General features: G+C 36.9%; 5 protein-coding genes across 7 annotated transcripts; 1 reads left to right on the forward strand and 4 right to left on the reverse strand.

The window, feature by feature from the left end:
- Positions 1-1,565: 1,565 nt before the first annotated feature.
- Positions 1,566-2,886, reverse strand: LOC108563132. Its single transcript, XM_017921723.1, has 2 exons — positions 1,744-2,886; positions 1,566-1,644 (listed from the first exon to the last, which is right to left on the reverse strand). Exon 1 carries the CDS (start codon positions 2,884-2,886, stop codon positions 1,993-1,995), a length of 894 nt encoding a protein of 297 aa, XP_017777212.1. The 3' UTR covers positions 1,566-1,644; positions 1,744-1,992.
- A 2,319-nt stretch (positions 2,887-5,205) lies between these two features.
- LOC108563133 (MICOS complex subunit Mic60) lies at positions 5,206-10,220 on the reverse strand. The gene is made up of 9 exons (XM_017921724.1): positions 10,018-10,220; positions 7,639-7,978; positions 7,467-7,580; positions 6,969-7,411; positions 6,600-6,902; positions 6,303-6,531; positions 5,842-6,000; positions 5,496-5,787; positions 5,206-5,425 (listed from the first exon to the last, which is right to left on the reverse strand). Exons 1-9 carry the CDS (start codon positions 10,069-10,071, stop codon positions 5,248-5,250), a joined length of 2,112 nt encoding a protein of 703 aa, XP_017777213.1. The 5' UTR covers positions 10,072-10,220; the 3' UTR covers positions 5,206-5,247.
- Positions 10,216-11,526, forward strand: LOC108563137 (39S ribosomal protein L35, mitochondrial). The gene is made up of 2 exons (XM_017921730.1): positions 10,216-10,294; positions 10,976-11,526. The coding sequence occupies exons 1-2, from the start codon at positions 10,270-10,272 to the stop codon at positions 11,470-11,472; spliced, it is 522 nt and encodes a 173-aa protein (XP_017777219.1). The 5' UTR covers positions 10,216-10,269; the 3' UTR covers positions 11,473-11,526.
- LOC108563136 (fumarylacetoacetate hydrolase domain-containing protein 2A) lies at positions 11,520-15,649 on the reverse strand. 3 transcript variants are annotated; one of them, XM_017921728.1, is made up of 5 exons: positions 15,514-15,649; positions 14,599-14,767; positions 12,172-12,388; positions 11,791-12,119; positions 11,520-11,736 (listed from the first exon to the last, which is right to left on the reverse strand). In XM_017921728.1, the coding sequence occupies exons 2-5, from the start codon at positions 14,760-14,762 to the stop codon at positions 11,586-11,588; spliced, it is 861 nt and encodes a 286-aa protein (XP_017777217.1). In that variant the 5' UTR covers positions 14,763-14,767; positions 15,514-15,649; the 3' UTR covers positions 11,520-11,585. The 3 variants fall into 3 exon arrangements, with proteins under 3 accessions (XP_017777217.1, XP_017777216.1, XP_017777215.1); XM_017921727.1 differs by having other exon boundaries at positions 15,491-15,649; XM_017921726.1 differs by lacking the exon at positions 15,514-15,649 and having other exon boundaries at positions 14,599-15,158.
- On the reverse strand, positions 15,526-17,422 carry LOC108563135. The gene is made up of 3 exons (XM_017921725.1): positions 17,288-17,422; positions 15,688-17,225; positions 15,526-15,604 (listed from the first exon to the last, which is right to left on the reverse strand). The coding sequence occupies exon 2, from the start codon at positions 17,138-17,140 to the stop codon at positions 15,776-15,778; it is 1,365 nt and encodes a 454-aa protein (XP_017777214.1). The 5' UTR covers positions 17,141-17,225; positions 17,288-17,422; the 3' UTR covers positions 15,526-15,604; positions 15,688-15,775.
- Positions 17,423-18,357: the final 935 nt, after the last annotated feature.

Below are 18,357 nucleotides of genomic sequence, written 5' to 3' on the forward strand. Positions count from 1 at the left end.
AAGGACACTCCTTACGTTTTAGCTAATATCTCGAAAACTATAGCCACCAAGACTAATGTAGAATATGCGTTGGAAAGCTGAAATGTCAGGCTTTAATATGATTATAAAAGATTTATTGTATCACTTACCGTTTTCCTGCAATTTGCATCGAAAAAGGACACTCCTTACGTTTTAGCTAATATCTCGAAAACTATTGCCAACAAAACTAACGTAGAATATGCGTTGGAAAGCTAAAGTTTCAAGCTTTATTATGATTCTAATAGATTATTTGTAACACTCACCAATCCATAATCAACTGTCAAAATTAAACAACAAAACTTTAACCAATTACGTCGTTGAAATTGTACACTAGTACATAAACTACTAACACGTTTCATACTTTCCAAAAGAAAAAACGGATTACGAAATTTCAATGCATTTGCATACTCCGCGAGTTTTATAATAATAATAATTCGTTGCGAGTTAATTTCGCAGCGCGAAATGAGGTAATCAAATGAATTATTATGCTTTAGGAAATTCGAAATAATACATAGCAGGCAGCAGCAGCAGCAGCTCGAATTTGTCGAGCGAAACGTAATTTCGACGCTTTACATTCCCAAATAGTTTGTAGAGAAATTGCAAAAATAAATGTATAATAAGAGAGAGGAAGAAAAAAAGTTGTATAACAGTTTGGCGCATTTAAGTCCGCACATCACGTATATCAATTCTAAGCGGATTTCGTAGCGTACGGATTTCCCTTTTTTTCAGGCTTTAAGCCCCAAAACAGGAAAAAAAAAGAAATAATCAAATACTTATTGATTCGTTTTTTTTACAAAATTAATTTAGTTTGTGGTGCAATTGTTGTAATTGGAATTTTTCGAGTCGTTTGATTGGTCGAACTGGATGAATATCACCAAGTACGTAGTCACAGCACCAACGATCTGTAAAAGAAAAACGAGCATTAATATAAGTTTCATTCTAACGAAACGAGTGAATGAGACAAATTGAGTTTGCGGTAAGAAAATCGCAAAAAGTAATAATTAAATTGTCAGGGAAAGATGAAGATTGTGGAAAAATGTACTCGGTTTGACGTAAATTAATGACGTGAATAAGTGAAAAATGAGCAGAACGAAAGAGTTTTCTCTTTACTTCTTAGATTAGACGCAGAGTGGAAATTAAAAGCTTTCCAGATGATTAAGAAACATGTAATTTAGTGTTGTTGCTTTTTTTACTTCACTTTTCGATCGAAAAAGTTTGAGCGTTTGCAATAAAAATTTGTAAAGTTTGCGTGTGCAATGTATATAATGTAATGTGATGATAATATTGTAGAACACTTTGGGCAAATTGGTGTTAACATTGAACTTCTCTCAAATCCAATTTGAGCCGTCAGCAAGTTAAGTTTCGGTGTTTTACGAACTTCGGAATTCGGCGAAACTTTGCTCAAATCGTATTATTATTCACTTAGTAGCTAGATAACGTAGAAGCATATGAAATCATAATCCAAAGAAATACATATTGTTGATGTTTTCTTGTATTTGCAAGTGTTTAAAGTTGATTCTTTTTGCAGATATTTACCGAGTAGAGTAAGGAGTAATCGATGGTGAAGAATCCGAGCGCGGAAAACTCGAGTTTCTGATGGAGCATTTGCAATGAGAACATCTGGATCTGCAACGTAAGAAAACTGAGGTAAATACGTGTTAAGTTGAACTGTTAATTGTTTGTTTCCAATTAGATTAATGAGCAAATAGTGGAAAAGAATCTCACGTATTGATCAATGTCGTGCTCTTGCAGCGAATTTCGGAGCTCGTGCAGAACCATTCCAGATGCGTTCGCCTGCAAAAAGAATGAAGAAAATAGAAAGGTTTTCAAATTAATTAAGCCCTGGCGATAAATTGAGATGGATTAATGCGACTGCGAAATTAATTTACAAGAATTAATGGTGCATTGCAGCAGCAGTTCACTTCTCACACGATTATCTCTTAGAAAAACGTATTTTGGTGAGTGTTTGATGTTTCAAAAGATTACATAACGTACGGCTTGACAAGTCGTCGAGCAGGCGTTGACTAAAAGATAGATTTCCATGCATTCGTCTATCAACCAGACGACGGGTGAGGCCATCATCGCGGGCGTTGCGAGTCTCTGCTTCTTCGTCATGATGACGTAGAGGTAAAACCCTTGGAAGAGGATGTCCGTGAGGGAAACGGCTAAAGAGGAGAGCAGTTGAAAGGCGAAGCAAATGTTGAGTCTTCTCGAGATGTTGCAAAGTTTAAAGTGCGTCCTGCAGAGCGTGTAAAGATCACCGGGAAGACTCGGATCTCTCCTCCTCACCCGATACGCAACAATCTCGTCGTTGATCTTGTTGAATCTGACGCTCAATGGAAGCAACATCGCTATGAACTCGTATTTGCTCAGCGATTTGATGAACGTCGCCAGGAACAGCGTGAACTGTTGCACGACATCCACGCGAAGAGTCGAACCCATGACGATGCTTCTCGCGAAAACCGAAACGATCATTATCCCGAACACCTTCAAGTTGCTCCACATCGCAGCTCTATAGTTGATCCAAACTTTTAAGCGCTGCAGCGTGCAATCTACGTCGGTTATTAAGCGAGCGCAGTCGAGCAAAAGCCGCCTGAAGAAGAAGCAGAAAAACATCGTTGTGAGCATCAAAATGATCACAATCAACGTCTCAGACAGCACCAACACTTTAGGAACAATAACGTAATTCTCCTCATCTACAAACACGTTGTACGTGGCGTAAATTGAGAGAGAAACGTAGATCAAGAAGTAGGAAACGATGTAAAAGTAATCGTTTCTTCTTAACGTTACGATTATGTTGCCTTTGGATCGGCGCGCGGATAAAGGGAAGATTCCGGTGAGTCTGCAGATGATGTAGATAGGTGCCATCCCTTCGTAAAACTTTGTCAAATTTGTTTTCTCCGTAGACGAGGCGATCCGACGCATTTCGAAGCGAACGTAATTTTGTAAATTGACTCTCTCCGTAATCAGACATTCATCTTTCCAATCGTACAAATTGCATCCATCAATTCATATTTTATAAGTGTAATTGCAGTAATTCGACTGCGATTGATTCACGAAAACGAACGAGTCCACAATGTAGTATCAATGATTTTCATCGAACTTCGTTTTACGTAAGTACAAATATACCAGTTATTTATGTTACTCACTTGAAACAAACGAATGTATACTTAAAAACGTAAGAATTCGATTGTTTCATCGTGAATTTACGTAACGATCATAAATTGACAATACGTTACGTAACGTTTTGTTTTTCTCATTTAAAACAGACGTAAGAATTCGAATGTTTCTCAAAATTTTCATCGTAAATTTACGTAACGATCATAAATTGACAATACGTTACGTAACGTTTTGATTTTCTCATTTAAAACAAACGTAAGAATTCGATTGTTTCTCAAACATTTTATTAAATTTACGTAACGATCATAAATTGACAATACGTTACGTTTTGATTTTCTTACTTATAACAAACGAATGTATTCTTAAAAACGTAAGAATTCGATTTGTAAATTTTCATCTGTAAATTTACGTAACGATCATAAATTGACAATACGTTACGTAACGTTTTGATTTTCTCATTTAAAACAAACGTAAGAATTCGATTGTTTCTCAAACTTTTCATCGTGAATTTACGTAACGATCATAAATTGACAATACGTTACGTAACGTTTTGATTTTCTCATTTAAAACAAACGTAAGAATTCGATTGTTTCTCAAACATTTCATCGTAAATTTACGTAACGATCATAAATTGACAATACGTTACGTTTTGATTTTCTTACTTATAACAAACGAATGTATTCTTAAAAACGTAAGAATTCGATTGTGTAAATTTACGTAACGATCATAAATTGACAATACGTTACGTTACGTTTTGATTTTCTCATTTAAAACAAACGAATGTTTTCTTAAAAACGTAAGAATTCAATTATTTCTCAAACTTTTCATCGTGAATTTACGTAACGATCTTAAATTGCAATACGTTACGTTTTGATTTTCTTACTTAAAACAAACGAATGTATTCTTAAAAACGTAAGAATTCGATTGTTTCTCAAACTTTTCATCGTGAATTTACGTAACGATCTTAAATTGACAATACGTTACGTAACGTTTTGATTTTCTCACTTAAATCACCAAACACGTTTCACGTAACATTTTCCCTCACCTGAATCGTGTTTGGCTTTAATAACTGAATAAGAAATAAGTATTATAAAGGAACTTCTTTTTTTTAGTATTGCTGACACGCGATCCGTCTTCTCCGTAAACATCTCCATCTCCCATCAATCTAAATCTCTGGGATTGAGCAGCTTCCACAAACAAGCAGTTCTCTTCTATTTTCTCCACCCTGTTCAAATTACAACATCGATACATACAGTATGAATTATTTATATCTTCAATAAGCAAAAAAAAATCATAAAATCATGATCATTCTTCAAACCTTTGCACGTATTGAGAATCAATACATTTAAGTCTCAATCTTCAATTTGAATGATGACTTAAGTCATGTCTATTTGTTAATATATAAGTACATGTTAATTAGTTAGCGATCAAATTGTATAAAATGATGATGGGAGGCGGTTTTTTTTTTGGGGAGAGGATGAAAAAAAAAATAATAAAAAAAATTAACGAGTAACAAATTTGATTTTACAGATTAAATTAAGCCTAGGAACGGACAACGATATTCTCTGCGACAAACATAAAAAGGTAAAATAATAACAACAACAAAGAAAATCGATATAATAATAAATAAGTTATGATCAGATGGCGAATGAAGAAATAACACACACGTGTTGAGAAAGAACTAACAACAACAACAACAAGAAAAAAACGCAACATCTCTCACTATTTATTCCCCTTTCACACAATTTTACAAATCGAATTAAGTTTTGATTTCTTCTGCGAGAGGAAGGTTTAATTAAACAACGTCGATGCGAATATTGGACTAGGTAAAGCTCTCTTTCTTTCTCTCTCTTTATCATCATTTCTTCTATACACGTCTCTCTCTCACTCTGGCTGTGTTATGGTAAGTCGTCTTTTCAAAATTACAATCGATTAAAATTACTTGTATATATTTATAATATGGATAATTATTAATATGCGGACACATTACTAGGTTTTAAATTAATTTAAATTTATCACCGGCCGTTTTCAAACGAAGGAAAAAAAAATGTAGTGTTTTCTTTTTTGTTTTGTTCTGTTATATATATATACAAAGGATGAATGTTGCTACTACATGTACGTGAGACCGCTGGCGGCCGCATAAGACATCAGGGTGTTGGCGGCCTGCTGGGTTTCAAGCAGTATCCTCGCCTCGTTCATCCACTGTTTGGCGACGGCGCGGGCCGCACCCTTCAACAGGTTCATGTATCTCAGGGTCTGCGCGAAATCTCCACGATCCATCCAGTACCTACAAACAAACAAAACAACAAATTCAATCAATTTAAAATGCAACGATCAATCATAACAATCATATTTACCGTGCTCTCTGTAGAATTTCGTTTGTACCTAATTTAGTAAAATCAACGCTTTCGTCGTTAAGTTCCGCCTGCGGAATGGGATTAGTGGACTTGAGCAGCAACATGGATTGCAGATAGGACAAAAAGTACATGTGCAGGAAACCGCCGGTCTCGGGAAGCAGCGCCATACTCCTGGCGACCTTCTCCACCTTCAGGAAGCGCTCGCGCAGAGCGTCCTCGGGGAACACGCCGCGCTCCTTCGCCTCCGACGGGATTCCCTCGATGACGACCTTCACCAGTTCATCGTTTTCAGCTGAAACGATCACCGATGATTACCTTATTATTGAATTGAAAATATCGCAGTTACCGGCAGCGCTTTTCACAGCGTGGATTTCCGCTTCCAGAGGCCTCAGCTGATCCATCCACGCAACGCCCGGACATCCAGCCTTCACGGACCTGAAGAGCGCTTGACAGGCGCTCCAGAGGACCTGCGCTTGATGGGCGGTCTTATCAGCATCGGCTCTCGCTGAAAAAAACATCAACATCAATTAGTAACAAACCCAAATTCGATAAATTCTAACATATCTGTTTTATGTATTAATAATTAAATTAATTAAAATCATGCAAAACAAATGAGGTAAAGATAATAAAAATGTTAAGTCTCTGTATAATAATACCTGTAAAGTCCCAGTCTAAGTGTGTAACATAAAACAAATAAGTTGATGAATGATAATGAAATATACGCTAAACGAAAGCATTCTTCAAATGATGCAATCAATAAAGACCAAAAGTAATTAGCTCTAAGTATTAATAAGTTGTTTTTCATACCTTTCATGGCTTCCTCCATTCCTCTAAGACGACCGACCATCGCGGACACCTGCATCTTGTACTTGCACCTCTCCTCAGTCAAATCCTCGTCGAACTTCCTGTTCAGCAGACGCTCCAGCTCCATCTCGCGAGTTTGGATCGCGTCCTCGAGGTGATCGGTGAACGCCTCCGATTGCATCTTCAGCTTTTGCCTGAGCTCGTGCTCGGATTCCTGCCTCAGTTTCAAGCACTACCAACAACAACAACAACAAAAAAAGGAGTAAATACACAAAACATGCGTGTGCGTATAGTTCGTACTTTGGTCTGGTATTCCGTCTCCAATTTACGCTTCTCCTTCTCGAGCTCGAGGCAGATCTGCTCGGTGGTGAGAACTTCAAAGTTTCCGGTGTTCTTCGCAGAATCCATAGCGTCCTGCAGACGCTGATCGCTCAGCGTTTCCAGTTTGTAGAGCTCCTTCTGGTAGTAGAGGACCTTGGACATGGCGTGCAGCACGAACAGATCCATGTCGGCGTCCGAGATGGTCACGTTCCTCTGCTCCAGATTGATGGTGGGGAAGAGAGCTTCGAGTTCCTTTCCGAAATGCTTCCTGGCTTGTTCGACCTACAAATAATTACGAATATGAATACGAATTTCGTTCGATGATGATGAAATGAGAGATTCGCGCACCTTATGCCAGTACTTGTCCGTGACGCTGGACAGCCTCATCTCCTTGTCCAGCTCCGCCTTGGCAGCGTGCAAATCGTGCTCCATCCTGTGCATGTTCACTTTGGTGCGTTCGATCGTCACCTCCGGCACGTTCAAATCCTTCCTCCTCAGCATCTTCTTCAGCTCGCTGATACTCTTCAGCGCTTCGTTAGCGTGCTTGTTCGCATCGCTGATCTGCTGGTCCTTGTCCTTCGACTTCTTCCTCAGATTGTCCCACACCGACGGGTCGATCCTGTCCACGGACTCCTCGACGACGACCTCCACGTTGCTGTTGTAGTTTCTCAGGGTGTAGATGGACTTGTTGTACTCCTCGATGGCCATCGTCGCGTTCGACGTGATGCTCAGCTCGAGGTCGGCGATCTCGTCGACGGGCAATTTCGATGGATCACGCTTAACATCGCCGCCTGAAAGAGACTTATTAATAAAAAACTGCCGACAATTAATTGAAGCACCATTTACTGATCTCGACGAAGGGCGTCGCTCCGGGCGAGGATTTCTGCTCGACGCGGATCTCGTTGTAGGAATCGGTGTGTTTCGAGTCTTCGGCGATCTTCGGGAAAACGGGATGCGGCGCTGAAAGAATTAATGTAAAATCTCAGATCACCTCAACAAAACACCTATCGTTTCGTACCGTTGTAGTCCTTCTTTTTCTCCTCGATGACGGCGGGGAGTCGGAGCGGCGGTTTCGCCGAAAACTTCGACATCAACTTGCTCAACTGATCCGCCCACGTCCCGTCCTCCTGCGCGACGAATCGGATAAGATCATCGGTGAACGGGACACGCTCCTTCAGCCAATCCCTAAAGTCCGGATCGTACTTGGCGTATCCCAGTGTCGCTCCGGTCACCACCGTCAGTGCGCCGATCATGTACAGCGATCCGCCGCCAGATTTCGGTGGGGTCGGCGGGCATAGCTCGTTCTCTCCCTTTTTCGAATAGTGTCGGATCGTCCTGTATAACCGGGATTGCCCAATCTAAAACCATAAATAAATCAACACTTGCAACTGTAGTATTCACTTCTTAAACGATACAAACTCTCCCAATTACATCTAACCAAATCAAGCATTGCTTTCACCTTCAATTTTACATTTGTCTTCACTGATTCCAATAGCATTATGTAATAATATAAAACCAACAGTTTAAACTTACAATTAAGTAACATTTCTATTCTAATTTTTTTAAATTTAATTCAGACGATACTTGTAAATCTTCAAGAAATCCACTCAATTGAACCAAAACTTTGCTTCACTAATCAAATCGATAATGCAGCATTGCATCTACACTATCATTTGCAACTGTAGTTTTCACTTCTTAAACGATACAAACTCTCCCAATTACATCTAACCAAATCAATCAATCAATAACACGGCATTGCTTTCACCTTCAATTTTACATTTGTCTTCACTGATTCCAATAGCATTATGTAATAATATAAAACCAATAGTTTAAAGCTACAATTAAGTAACATTTCTATTCTAAAAATTTTTAAATTTAATTCAGACGACACTTGGCTTCACTAATCAAATCAATAATGCAGCATTGCATCTACACTATCATTTGCAACTGTAGTATTCACTTCTTAAACGATACAAACTCTCCCAATTAACATCTAACCAAATCAATCAATCAATAATACGGAATTGCTTTCACCTTCAATTTTACATTTATCTTCACTACAACAACACCGATTCAAATAGCATTATGTAATAATATAGAACCAACAGTTTAAAGTTACAATTAACTAACATTTCTATTCTATTTTTTTTTTAATTTAATTCAGACGACACTTGTACATCTTCAACAAATCCACTCAATTGAAACGAAACTAGACTTCACTAATCAAATCAATAATGCAGCATTGCATCTACACTATCATTTGCAACTGTAGTATTCACTTCTTAAATGATACAAACTCTCCCAATTACATCTAATCAAATGAATCAATCAATAATACGGCATTGCTTTCACCTTCAATTTTACATTTGTCTTCACCGATTCCAATAGCATTATGTAATAATATAAAACCAACAGTTTAAAGTTACAATTAAGTAACATTTCTATTCTAATTTTTTTTTAATTTAATTTAGACGACACTTGTAAATCTTCAAGAAATGCACTTAATTGAAACGAAACTAGGCTACACTAATCAAATCAATAATGCAGCATTGCATCTACACTATCATTTGCAACTGTAGTATTCACTTCTCAAATGATACAAACTCTCCCAATTACATCTAACCAAATCAATCAATCAATAATACGGCATTGCTTTCACCTTCAATTTTACATTTGTCTTCACTATAAAAACACTGATTCAAATAGCATTATGTAATAACATAAAACCAACAGTTTAAAGTTACAATTAAGTAACATTTCTATTCTAATTTTTTTTTTAATTTAATTCAGACGACACTTGTAAATCCTCAACAAATGCACTCAATTGAACCAAAACTACGCTTCACTAATCAAATCAATAATGCAGTATTATTATTATTACGATATCACTATCATTTGAAAATATTTCCACTCGAATTTTTCATGTAATTCCAATTCGATTTAAACACTCTTTGCATGTTCTTACAGATAGAAAACTTTACCAATTTCAAGACACTGCACTAATCCGGAATTCAAAAGAAGAGTCACGATAGGCCACAAAATTTGACAGATGGAACAAGATTTATATATGAAAACATTGAGATTATTGTGAACTGGTCGTGTGATGGATGGAATCAGGATTGTAGTAATAACAGTTTGTAGGTTAGGTGTATGTGAAATTATGTGCATTTTCTTGGCATAAAAGATATTTTCCAATTAGATTACGATGGTGATATCATCGAAACGGTCTATTTTCGGACAAGGTTCGAGAATCTGCACGTATCTCAAGTTTTTCCCCTCAGATGTTATGACATAACATGGGCAAATTCGATTCGTGTGCGAGTGCAAGGATTCATACGAATCGAGAAAAAATGATTTGTGCAGATTTGTAATGTTGAAAGAGACTGCTGCAACTCACCCTGGTCTGAGAATTGATCCTGGTGGCTGGTATTTTGGTCACGACTCTGAACATCTTTGCGCCCCCTTCGATGCTTCGATATTGTTTTTATTTTTTGCGGGGGGGAGAAAATCCGAGCGAGAGAGCAGCAGCAGCAGCGTTTTATTGCGAGTGCGGCGAGTTGCGTGCCTTCTGACAGTTCATATATGCGAAGCTTTGGTGGTGGTGAGCGGCGCGGAGAGAGCGGGTGAGTGAGGAGGCAGCGTTTCAGTGATGTTTCGTGTACTCGTGCGACGAGGTGAGTGTTTTGTGTGTCTTCTCTCCCGTTTCTTTTTTTTCGCTTCGATGTCGTCTACACAATTCTTTGCCTGAATTCCACGTTGAATTTGAAGTTTCTCATTGTACTGTCATCAAAAAATTGAGAGCACTCGCTTATCAACGATAAATAAAACTGAAATATTTCGAATTAACTGCTCCGGGCCGCATTTGTTTTTACCCAAAAAAAAAATAAAAACCCCTTTTCCATTCAATATATAAAAGAGGTTAGGTTCTAGTTTCGCTCACGTTGGTACCGCAAGCGCCATCTCACTCGCACCCGCACGCACAGCCCTACACCATCCTCAGCTGTTACGCAACATCTTATAGGAATGCAACACAACGAAACGAAATTCACCCAGACTCAATCAACAATTTATCAAATTTCATATTTTAAATACACTAGTCTTAGCAAATCCCACAACTTATATAAACTTAATTATTACTTACATAACAATCCGTGCGATACACATAATAACAATACGCAATTCAAATCTGCAACTCGATTATTATCAATCTCTTTCAACATTGTTGACTGTTGTTAGGGACATTTATAATTTGCACTATCAATTTGTTTTTCCAATTGTTGCTTGATTATAATTTTCTAAACGACAATCAACCACTTGATTTTATTTATCCCTAATAAATATTCTTTTGTTTGTAGCACTTCAGTGCTCTTCTAGAGCCTTCCCAACGCTACAAAATGCAACGCGATTGCAGCCGATCGCCAGCAACTTTTCAACTCTACTCAAACCTTTCACCTGCACGGTGAATTCACCACTGCTATCGAATCCGCGAGTGCAGGAGATCGGCAACAATGCGCAGAGGTCGTTGACCAAATACACGCTGAGCAAAGGGAGGAGGAGGACTTGCAAAGCGGTGCTGAAGAGGTTCTACCGTCTGGATTGGGGCGGCTGGATACACACCAAGTGCGGCAGGAACAAGAAAATTTGGCAGAAACACCCGGCGAGGATGCGCAGACTGAGGCAGCACGTCTTCTGCAACGGCAACCAGAACACGCTGCTCGACAAGATGGTCTGCAACTTCTGGAGGAAACCAAAGTACTACGTGGAGGATCCGTACGAACCCTATCATAACCGAGAGGAATTCAAGTACACATCCGCGAAACCGAAACCTTACTTCCCTCCGCAGGGCGTGTAAATTTGTATTGCAATTCGTTAATTAGTTGTTAAATAAATAAAAAAATAAAATTTTCATCCGTATATTAAAAAAAAATAATTGTGAACCTTATTAATTAAGAGTGCCGAAAGTCTTCAAACTATTTTGTTGACCATCTTGCCGATTCCCTCGATTTCGCTTTCGAGAACGTCTCCGGATTTCAGGTATTCCGGTGGACTTCTGTGCATGCCGACTCCGGACGGCGTTCCGGTTAAAATAACATCTCCAGGGTATAAAGTAACGATTCTGAAATAAGCGATAGTTTAATTTATATTGTTAAATCTTTCATGTAGAACTTACTCGGAGAGGTACGCCACGAGGAAGTCGACTTTGAAGATGAGCTCCGAAGTGTTTCCGCACTGCTTGACTTTACCGTTGAGAGTGCTCGTGATCTTCAAATCGTTTGCATTGATGAATTCCTTCGTAACAACGGCAGGTCCCAACGGACAGAACGTATCCATCGATTTACCGAGCAGATACTGTCCGTGGTTCCTCTCCTTCTGCCAATCCCTCGCGCTTATATCTTGAGCGATGGTGTATCCGAATATGTGATTCTGCGCTTGATCCCTGCGAATATCTTTCGCAGTTTTACCGATTACCACAGCCAATTCAACCTCCCAATCAACGCTCTGAAAAAAAATCAATTAATTCTTAAGATCGATCAATTATATGATTGATTACGTTCGAAATCGATGGTAATTTGACTTCGTCGTTGGGTCCGACGATGCAGCTCGGGAACTTGTTGAAGAACATCGGTTCTTTTGGATAGGGTTTGTTCTGCTCGTCGCAGTGACCGGTGTAATTCAATCCGACGCAGACCACCTTGTCCGGTCTAGTTATCGGCGACAGGAATTTCACCTCGCTCGGTGACACCACGGATTTCCCAGCCGCGACGATCCTGCAAAAAGAAAAATTTTAAAAAACGATTATTAGGCAACATAATTAACATTCCTGTTATAAAATAAGCATAAATATAGGAAACAAGCGATAAGTTGTTTACCTTGTCACTAGGGTAATTAAAGAAATCTTTATTGCAATAACAAGCATTAATTAATTAGTTTTAATTAATTTAAAACAACAACAATGATTATTTTTTCGAGCAATTGTTAATTATATCATTGTTTGTTGCTAAACTCAATCTGAGAGGCAATGACGAAGTTAAAGATAAATTAAGATTAGATAAAAAAAAACAGATGTACTCTCATTTAACAACATTCCAAGTGGATTAACATCAGTTTGAACTGTACACATTTACATTTCCACAATGAAATAGTTTATAAATTACAAACTAGAATCACTATCGCAATCGTGGATTTTGCCAACAATGATAATTCATTGTATATACAAAACAAAATTGGGAAGTCATCATCTTATGATGAAAAATAAATGTAAAAACACTCATGAAGTGAGTATTTTTTGTTTTTATAAATAAAACAGGAATATTGAACATAAATTCTACAAGTATGTAAGATTTAGTATTGGAATCACGTCGAGTGTGGCTAAAAATACAAAGAGAAGGTTACATTTTAATATAAATTCCAGCTCGCGGCTTTCTATCAACTATTCAGAAATATAATTCAGGTTACATAATCAAACAAGATCTAGTAACCATATTCTTAAGTTAATAACAATGACAACTATTGAAATGATTCTCTTTTGTTTGCACGCATGATTTGACGAAATCATGTGACAATAGTAAACAATTTTAATTATGTTACATAATCAAATTTTTATGATTTGTTTCAAATGAAGCAAATAAGAATTAAATAAATTTAGATGCAAAATTATCCAAATCACGCTAATTACAATCTCTATTTTGGGTATATTCTGTTTGCACTCTTGATTATCGAATTGACCAAAAAGTAAAACAAAAAATCAGGTGATAAGTAAACAAACGCGAAATGCGTCTGCAGAGTAAATCCATAAGATTATAGAAGCGAAAACGTGACCGATAAACGTTACATGACTCCTCTTCTTTCAGTATTTATACGTTTTATCTCTCGCCTCGATAAACCTTTTTTTTTTATATAATGTTGGAATAGATATGCACATCAAATAATAACAAAAATACAATTTTCACAAATCATTCGCTTTTATAAGAATTTCTGCTTTATAATGATTAGAAAGCACTCGAATGTTTGGATTTAGTACTTCTAACATAAACAATACAACAATTTTCGGGTTGAGATGAAACTAATGTTTCTCAATAACAAGTCTAGAAAACGAGTATTTTATAATGGGATTTCGTGTTTGTCGATTCGTAAATCTGTTTGTTTTGTTCCACGTCGCGTTTTCACAAATTGATCAATTGATGTTTGTGTTATGCACATTTTTATATATTTTTTTTTTTGGTTTTGTCAGATTATTACTCAGCCAATTGAATTAATCGAAAGTAATAATGAATAAATCAAATGACCTTATTATTTGAAATCAATTGTTTTAAATAATCATATGAAGAGTGTTTCTATTGATAAAACAAATTGAAAGCGAAACAAGTTCAATGACAACCGCGATTCTTTTTTTATTAACTCAACGAGTACACTAAGGAGGAAGAGAAGATATTCACGCTTTGCTTTGAATTAAATAAAACCATTATTATCAACGAGAGAGCGATGAACGCGCTGAAAATGAAATTATTATCAAGTCGCTTTTCAGCTTGAACCGATTCAGCCATGACTTTAATACTTCTCTCGTTTGGCGAGCATATTAAAATTTAGTCCTTGACAAACAAAACGTACAATTGTTTACAGCAAAGTATGATTATTCAGAATTCATGAAATATATAAATTGATAATTTAAGAATTTCTGAAACATTTAAATGAGTAAAAGTTGATAATTTTGCATTATAATTAAACAACAATTAAAAGCAAATAATCTAAATGATTGAAGTTTTCACTTTCTCATTTCCTGAATTGATTCATTCAATAAACTGATGGAAATATAAGAGAAATTTGCGGTGTTACGAAAACTATTGATTTTTATGAAAAAGCAGAGCGTTTCGAGGTGCAGCATATGTTCGAAGCGTTGCACTTTCCAAAGGAAACACTCTCGAGTTTCGTATGTAAAATAATGCATAGATATATATGAAAAACAGGTTCGTTAACTGACCTTTTAGCCTTCTCGATGCCGCCATTACCTGCGGCCAAGAACTTCACCAGAGAGTTGGGGATGGAGGAGTCGACGGCGCTGATGTCGAAGATATCTCCGTCGGGGGAAATCTGCGCCCCCAGGTGTTGAGGACCGCCGTTCTTCTGGTATTGCACGAAACGCATCTTGGCTGCGGACGACACAGAGAAATTCCTTACAATTTGCTTATTGCCGAGAAAGAGCTTTACCAAAAGCGATTTGCTTCTCATTTTCGTTTATTATAAAAAAATTACTTTGTTGCGAATTATTATCAATATTAATTTTTAGAGATTTTTTTTTGTTGCGAATACGCAGCAGCGCGTGGGCGTTAGATGAATGAATGAACGAGGATGGATAAACACGTGCCGATGTTTGCGGTACGGTGGCGACGAGGGAAAAGCGCTCCTCCCGCCTCAGATCCAGGCTTAAATAGAAAGCACGAACCGGTTGTGGCAAAAAAAAATCAAAGAATTTTGAAAACGAAAGTAAAAAACAAAAGCTTCGTTTTTTTCGAGGAACCAATTGAAAACGCCAATTATTATTTTTAATCAAACATTTAAATTATTAATTAATTGTTTTTCTTAATACACGGATCGATAACTAAATAAGAATCGTGCAAAAAATTAATCACATAATCTCCATGCGTATACAAACGTTCCGACTTTCATGAACATTATGTTGCATAACTCGTTCGTTATGCAAGAACAGCCTTCATCTGTTTGCCCTTTTTCAATTGGTTCTCCGCAGACGCCATTAGAGTTTTAACAATCCATTAAAATTTACACTCTAGATTCTTGCAAAAATATATAAAACTCATATAAAATGAGCAGCAACAAGATCAATTAAAACTCAATATAAATATATAAAAACTCACCCCAACAACGTGAATTTTCTTACTTCTTCAGATTATTTTCTTCTTTAAAGCACGACAATCCTCCGCTTAGCATATGCCAGTTTCCGTCGAAAGGTGCAAAACAAAAACGCAGGGCTAGAACAAGAAATAAAAATATATTTTCCTGACCACACTGTGACACTGCAATAATTTCAATTGCATGCACGCTTATCGCTTACGTTTTATTTACATAATGAAATACAGGTTCCTTTAATAAGTAAATGATATACTTCATGAAACCAATTGGGTAAATAACTATGTACAAAATCATAGCAGGTTTGCTAATCGGCGTAAAAACCTCAATTTATCAACTTGATTTTCATAATCCTGCACAATTATTGCCACTTGATTACTAATTGTCTCAGACTTTTTCCTCTTTTTAACTTCCAGACGACCCGTTTGTACGTTGGCTAACAGTGAACGGTGGCAACTTATATCTCGTCTTAATCCATCTAAGAGATTGCAAAAGTTTGGGTGATTACTCTGAAACAATGAGTTCAAGACGTTGTGAAACTGTTCACAGCAATTTGTTGTATTGATAGATCCCTCAGCAGCTGACTCAAAATGATTCCATATACTTATTGGAAAGATAGGCGATCTTCCTGCAACTCCTTCGATGTAAGTCGAATGGAAATATGCGAGAATCTCATTGTAGCTATCCTCATCTGGAAATATAGTAACTAATTGATCAAAGATACTTTTTACATCTGATATTGGCACAAATGAAAGAACAGGTAGTGACTTCAGCACCAACTTTGTATCTATATCAGATGCATATCTTTCCTTCAAGCCAGTACTGTTAATCTTCTTGATTAAACTCTGGCAAAGGTGAGAGTAGTACCCTTTTACTTGTGCTTCTGGAAAAGCAACTTGAGCGGCAGACATGCATGGTTTATCAAAGTCCAGGAAAATTGTTTGAGGTTTTATGTCGGGTATCAAATGTTTCAATATTGCAAACATTTTGTTGTATATGTCAATATTCTTTTCTTGCAACAGAAAATAAATGAACGGAGGATATGAATTGCCAATCTTAGCATGCCATGTGTACAACTGATACAGTAGGCTAGGTGATTTGTCAAATGTTCCGTCTCCATAAATGACATCCTTGTTTGATTCTGAAAACAGCTCCTCATTCCCAATTGCCAATATCCTTTCTGGATCGTCAGCTCCTGAATCATACAAAATCATTTCGGCAAACATCTTTGGGATAATACAATCTGTATCATTGGAAGGAACATGAGCAGGTTCTTTATGTTTCAGGAGATTTCGTGAGAGTGAGGACAGCTTTGGCAAGTGTTCTAAAATATCTGTATTCACTTCAGATAGGATATCTCCTATAACTATCTTTGGAGTTGCACCAACTTCTTTCATGTTTAGCTTCATCCTACACTTTAAAATGTTTGCCTGTGCTTTCTGCGGATTAGAATCATGGCAGTGTTGTGGGACCTCTCCAATGACATTTTCATCCTTTGTCCTTAAGAATGCCCTGCATTTGGTGCCAAAGTAAGATCTGCATCTCCAGCTGATCACTCCATTCCCATTCTCCCTATACTTGGTATATTCATAACCTTGGTACAGAAGAGCATCATTTCCTTTCTGTGTCAGGAAATATTCCATGGTAGTAAATACCATACATTCAATTTCTTCAATGTATTTTCCTCTTCATTAAACAATCACACTTCTCAACTAGCGGAATTTCGCTAGTTTTCATCTGAATCTAAAAGAAAAAGAAACAATAATTTACTTTTCTTATTGCACTTAATGCACAGTGATATTTACCGCAATACAGAAGAATTGAGAACCAATAAGTATTCTACAAGAATCTTTTGTATGGCTACTGACAGGACTGATGGCTGCTGTCTACTATTGTGGGTTAGTTATCGAATTTTAATTCAACGTAATCTCTGAAGGTGGCTACTAGAGGAAATGAAGATTTCTGTAAAATAAATATATAATAAAAGATATTTGAATCAAAACAAATTCAAAATCATTTAATTAAGCATATTTTAATCCCATAGATAAATCAACGTATGAGAAATCTAATGGATTAAAACGAGATCCGTCACATTTTCTGTATTAAAACAGGTGAAGATGTTTACGGTGTTACATCAAAATTCAAAGGTTTTGTTGGAAGGATTCTTCATTTAGCATTTAATTTTAATCCCATAGATAAACCAGCGTATGGTAAATCTAGTGGATCAAAACGAGATCCGCAGCATATTCTGTATGAAACAGGTGCAACCTCGTGAAGGTAATATGCGAAACGGTCTTGAATCAATACAGAGGCTATGTTTTGCGCTTGAAATGATACCTGGTTACCATCTTTGAGAGGAGATGATATACCTTTTGCACCTGGACATGCGGCCACGTGGAAGCCGTTGCTCTCATTCACAGCAAATAAGAGCAAACGCGCGACCGCACACCCGGGAGGAATCAAAAAGAAAATAAGGAAATTTAGGAAAGAAGAAGGAAATGCTATGATCTAGGTACCTGAAAGGGAACGTAACGATTAGTGACATGACATACAACAACATTAAATCAATCCTGAAACAGAAAAACACAAAGACATGACACACACCCGACACAAAACATGAACGAAATGTACACAATTTACACAATCTATAAGATCGTATTAAAAAATACGATACACATTTATAATTACAATAAAAATAAAATTGCATTGCACATTGAACATCATTATAATATTTTACAGGAGAGGAATTAATGGAACGTCCATTTTCTCTCTCATCTTTTTTATTTTTTTCATTCTTTTGTTTTATGTATATTATTTTTTTTTATTATTGTTATTAATCCATATTTTATTTTATTTTTAATATTTTTTTTATGTA

Source organism: Nicrophorus vespilloides, unplaced genomic scaffold (genome assembly GCF_001412225.1).
Source record: "Nicrophorus vespilloides isolate i.1.1-1 unplaced genomic scaffold, Nicve_v1.0, whole genome shotgun sequence".
NCBI classification, from domain to species: Eukaryota; Metazoa; Arthropoda; class Insecta; order Coleoptera; family Silphidae; genus Nicrophorus; species Nicrophorus vespilloides.

Excerpts from the sequence above, each read along its gene's own strand:
- LOC108563132 (XM_017921723.1), bottom strand. The coding sequence starts at position 2,886 with ATGGCACCTATCTACATCATCTGCAGACTCACCGGAATCTTCCCTTTA.
- LOC108563133 (XM_017921724.1), bottom strand. The coding sequence starts at position 10,071 with ATGTTCAGAGTCGTGACCAAAATACCAGCCACCAGGATCAATTCTCAG. Across the intron at positions 7,581-7,638 it reads GAAAAAGAAGGACTACAACG|CGCCGCATCCCGTTTTCCCG; the intron begins GTACGAAACGAT and ends TAATTCTTTCAG. Across the intron at positions 6,903-6,968 it reads CGGACAAGTACTGGCATAAG|GTCGAACAAGCCAGGAAGCA; the intron begins GTGCGCGAATCT and ends AATTATTTGTAG.
- LOC108563137 (XM_017921730.1), top strand. The coding sequence starts at position 10,270 with ATGTTTCGTGTACTCGTGCGACGAG. Across the intron at positions 10,295-10,975 it reads TCGTGTACTCGTGCGACGAG|CACTTCAGTGCTCTTCTAGA; the intron begins GTGAGTGTTTTG and ends TTTTGTTTGTAG.
- LOC108563136 (XM_017921726.1), bottom strand. The coding sequence starts at position 14,846 with ATGAGAAGCAAATCGCTTTTGGTAAAGCTCTTTCTCGGCAATAAGCAA. Across the intron at positions 12,389-14,598 it reads GGCATCGAGAAGGCTAAAAG|GATCGTCGCGGCTGGGAAAT; the intron begins GTCAGTTAACGA and ends TTCTTTTTGCAG. Across the intron at positions 12,120-12,171 it reads AATTACCATCGATTTCGAAC|AGCGTTGATTGGGAGGTTGA; the intron begins GTAATCAATCAT and ends ATTTTTTTTCAG.
- LOC108563135 (XM_017921725.1), bottom strand. The coding sequence starts at position 17,140 with ATGGTATTTACTACCATGGAATATTTCCTGACACAGAAAGGAAATGAT.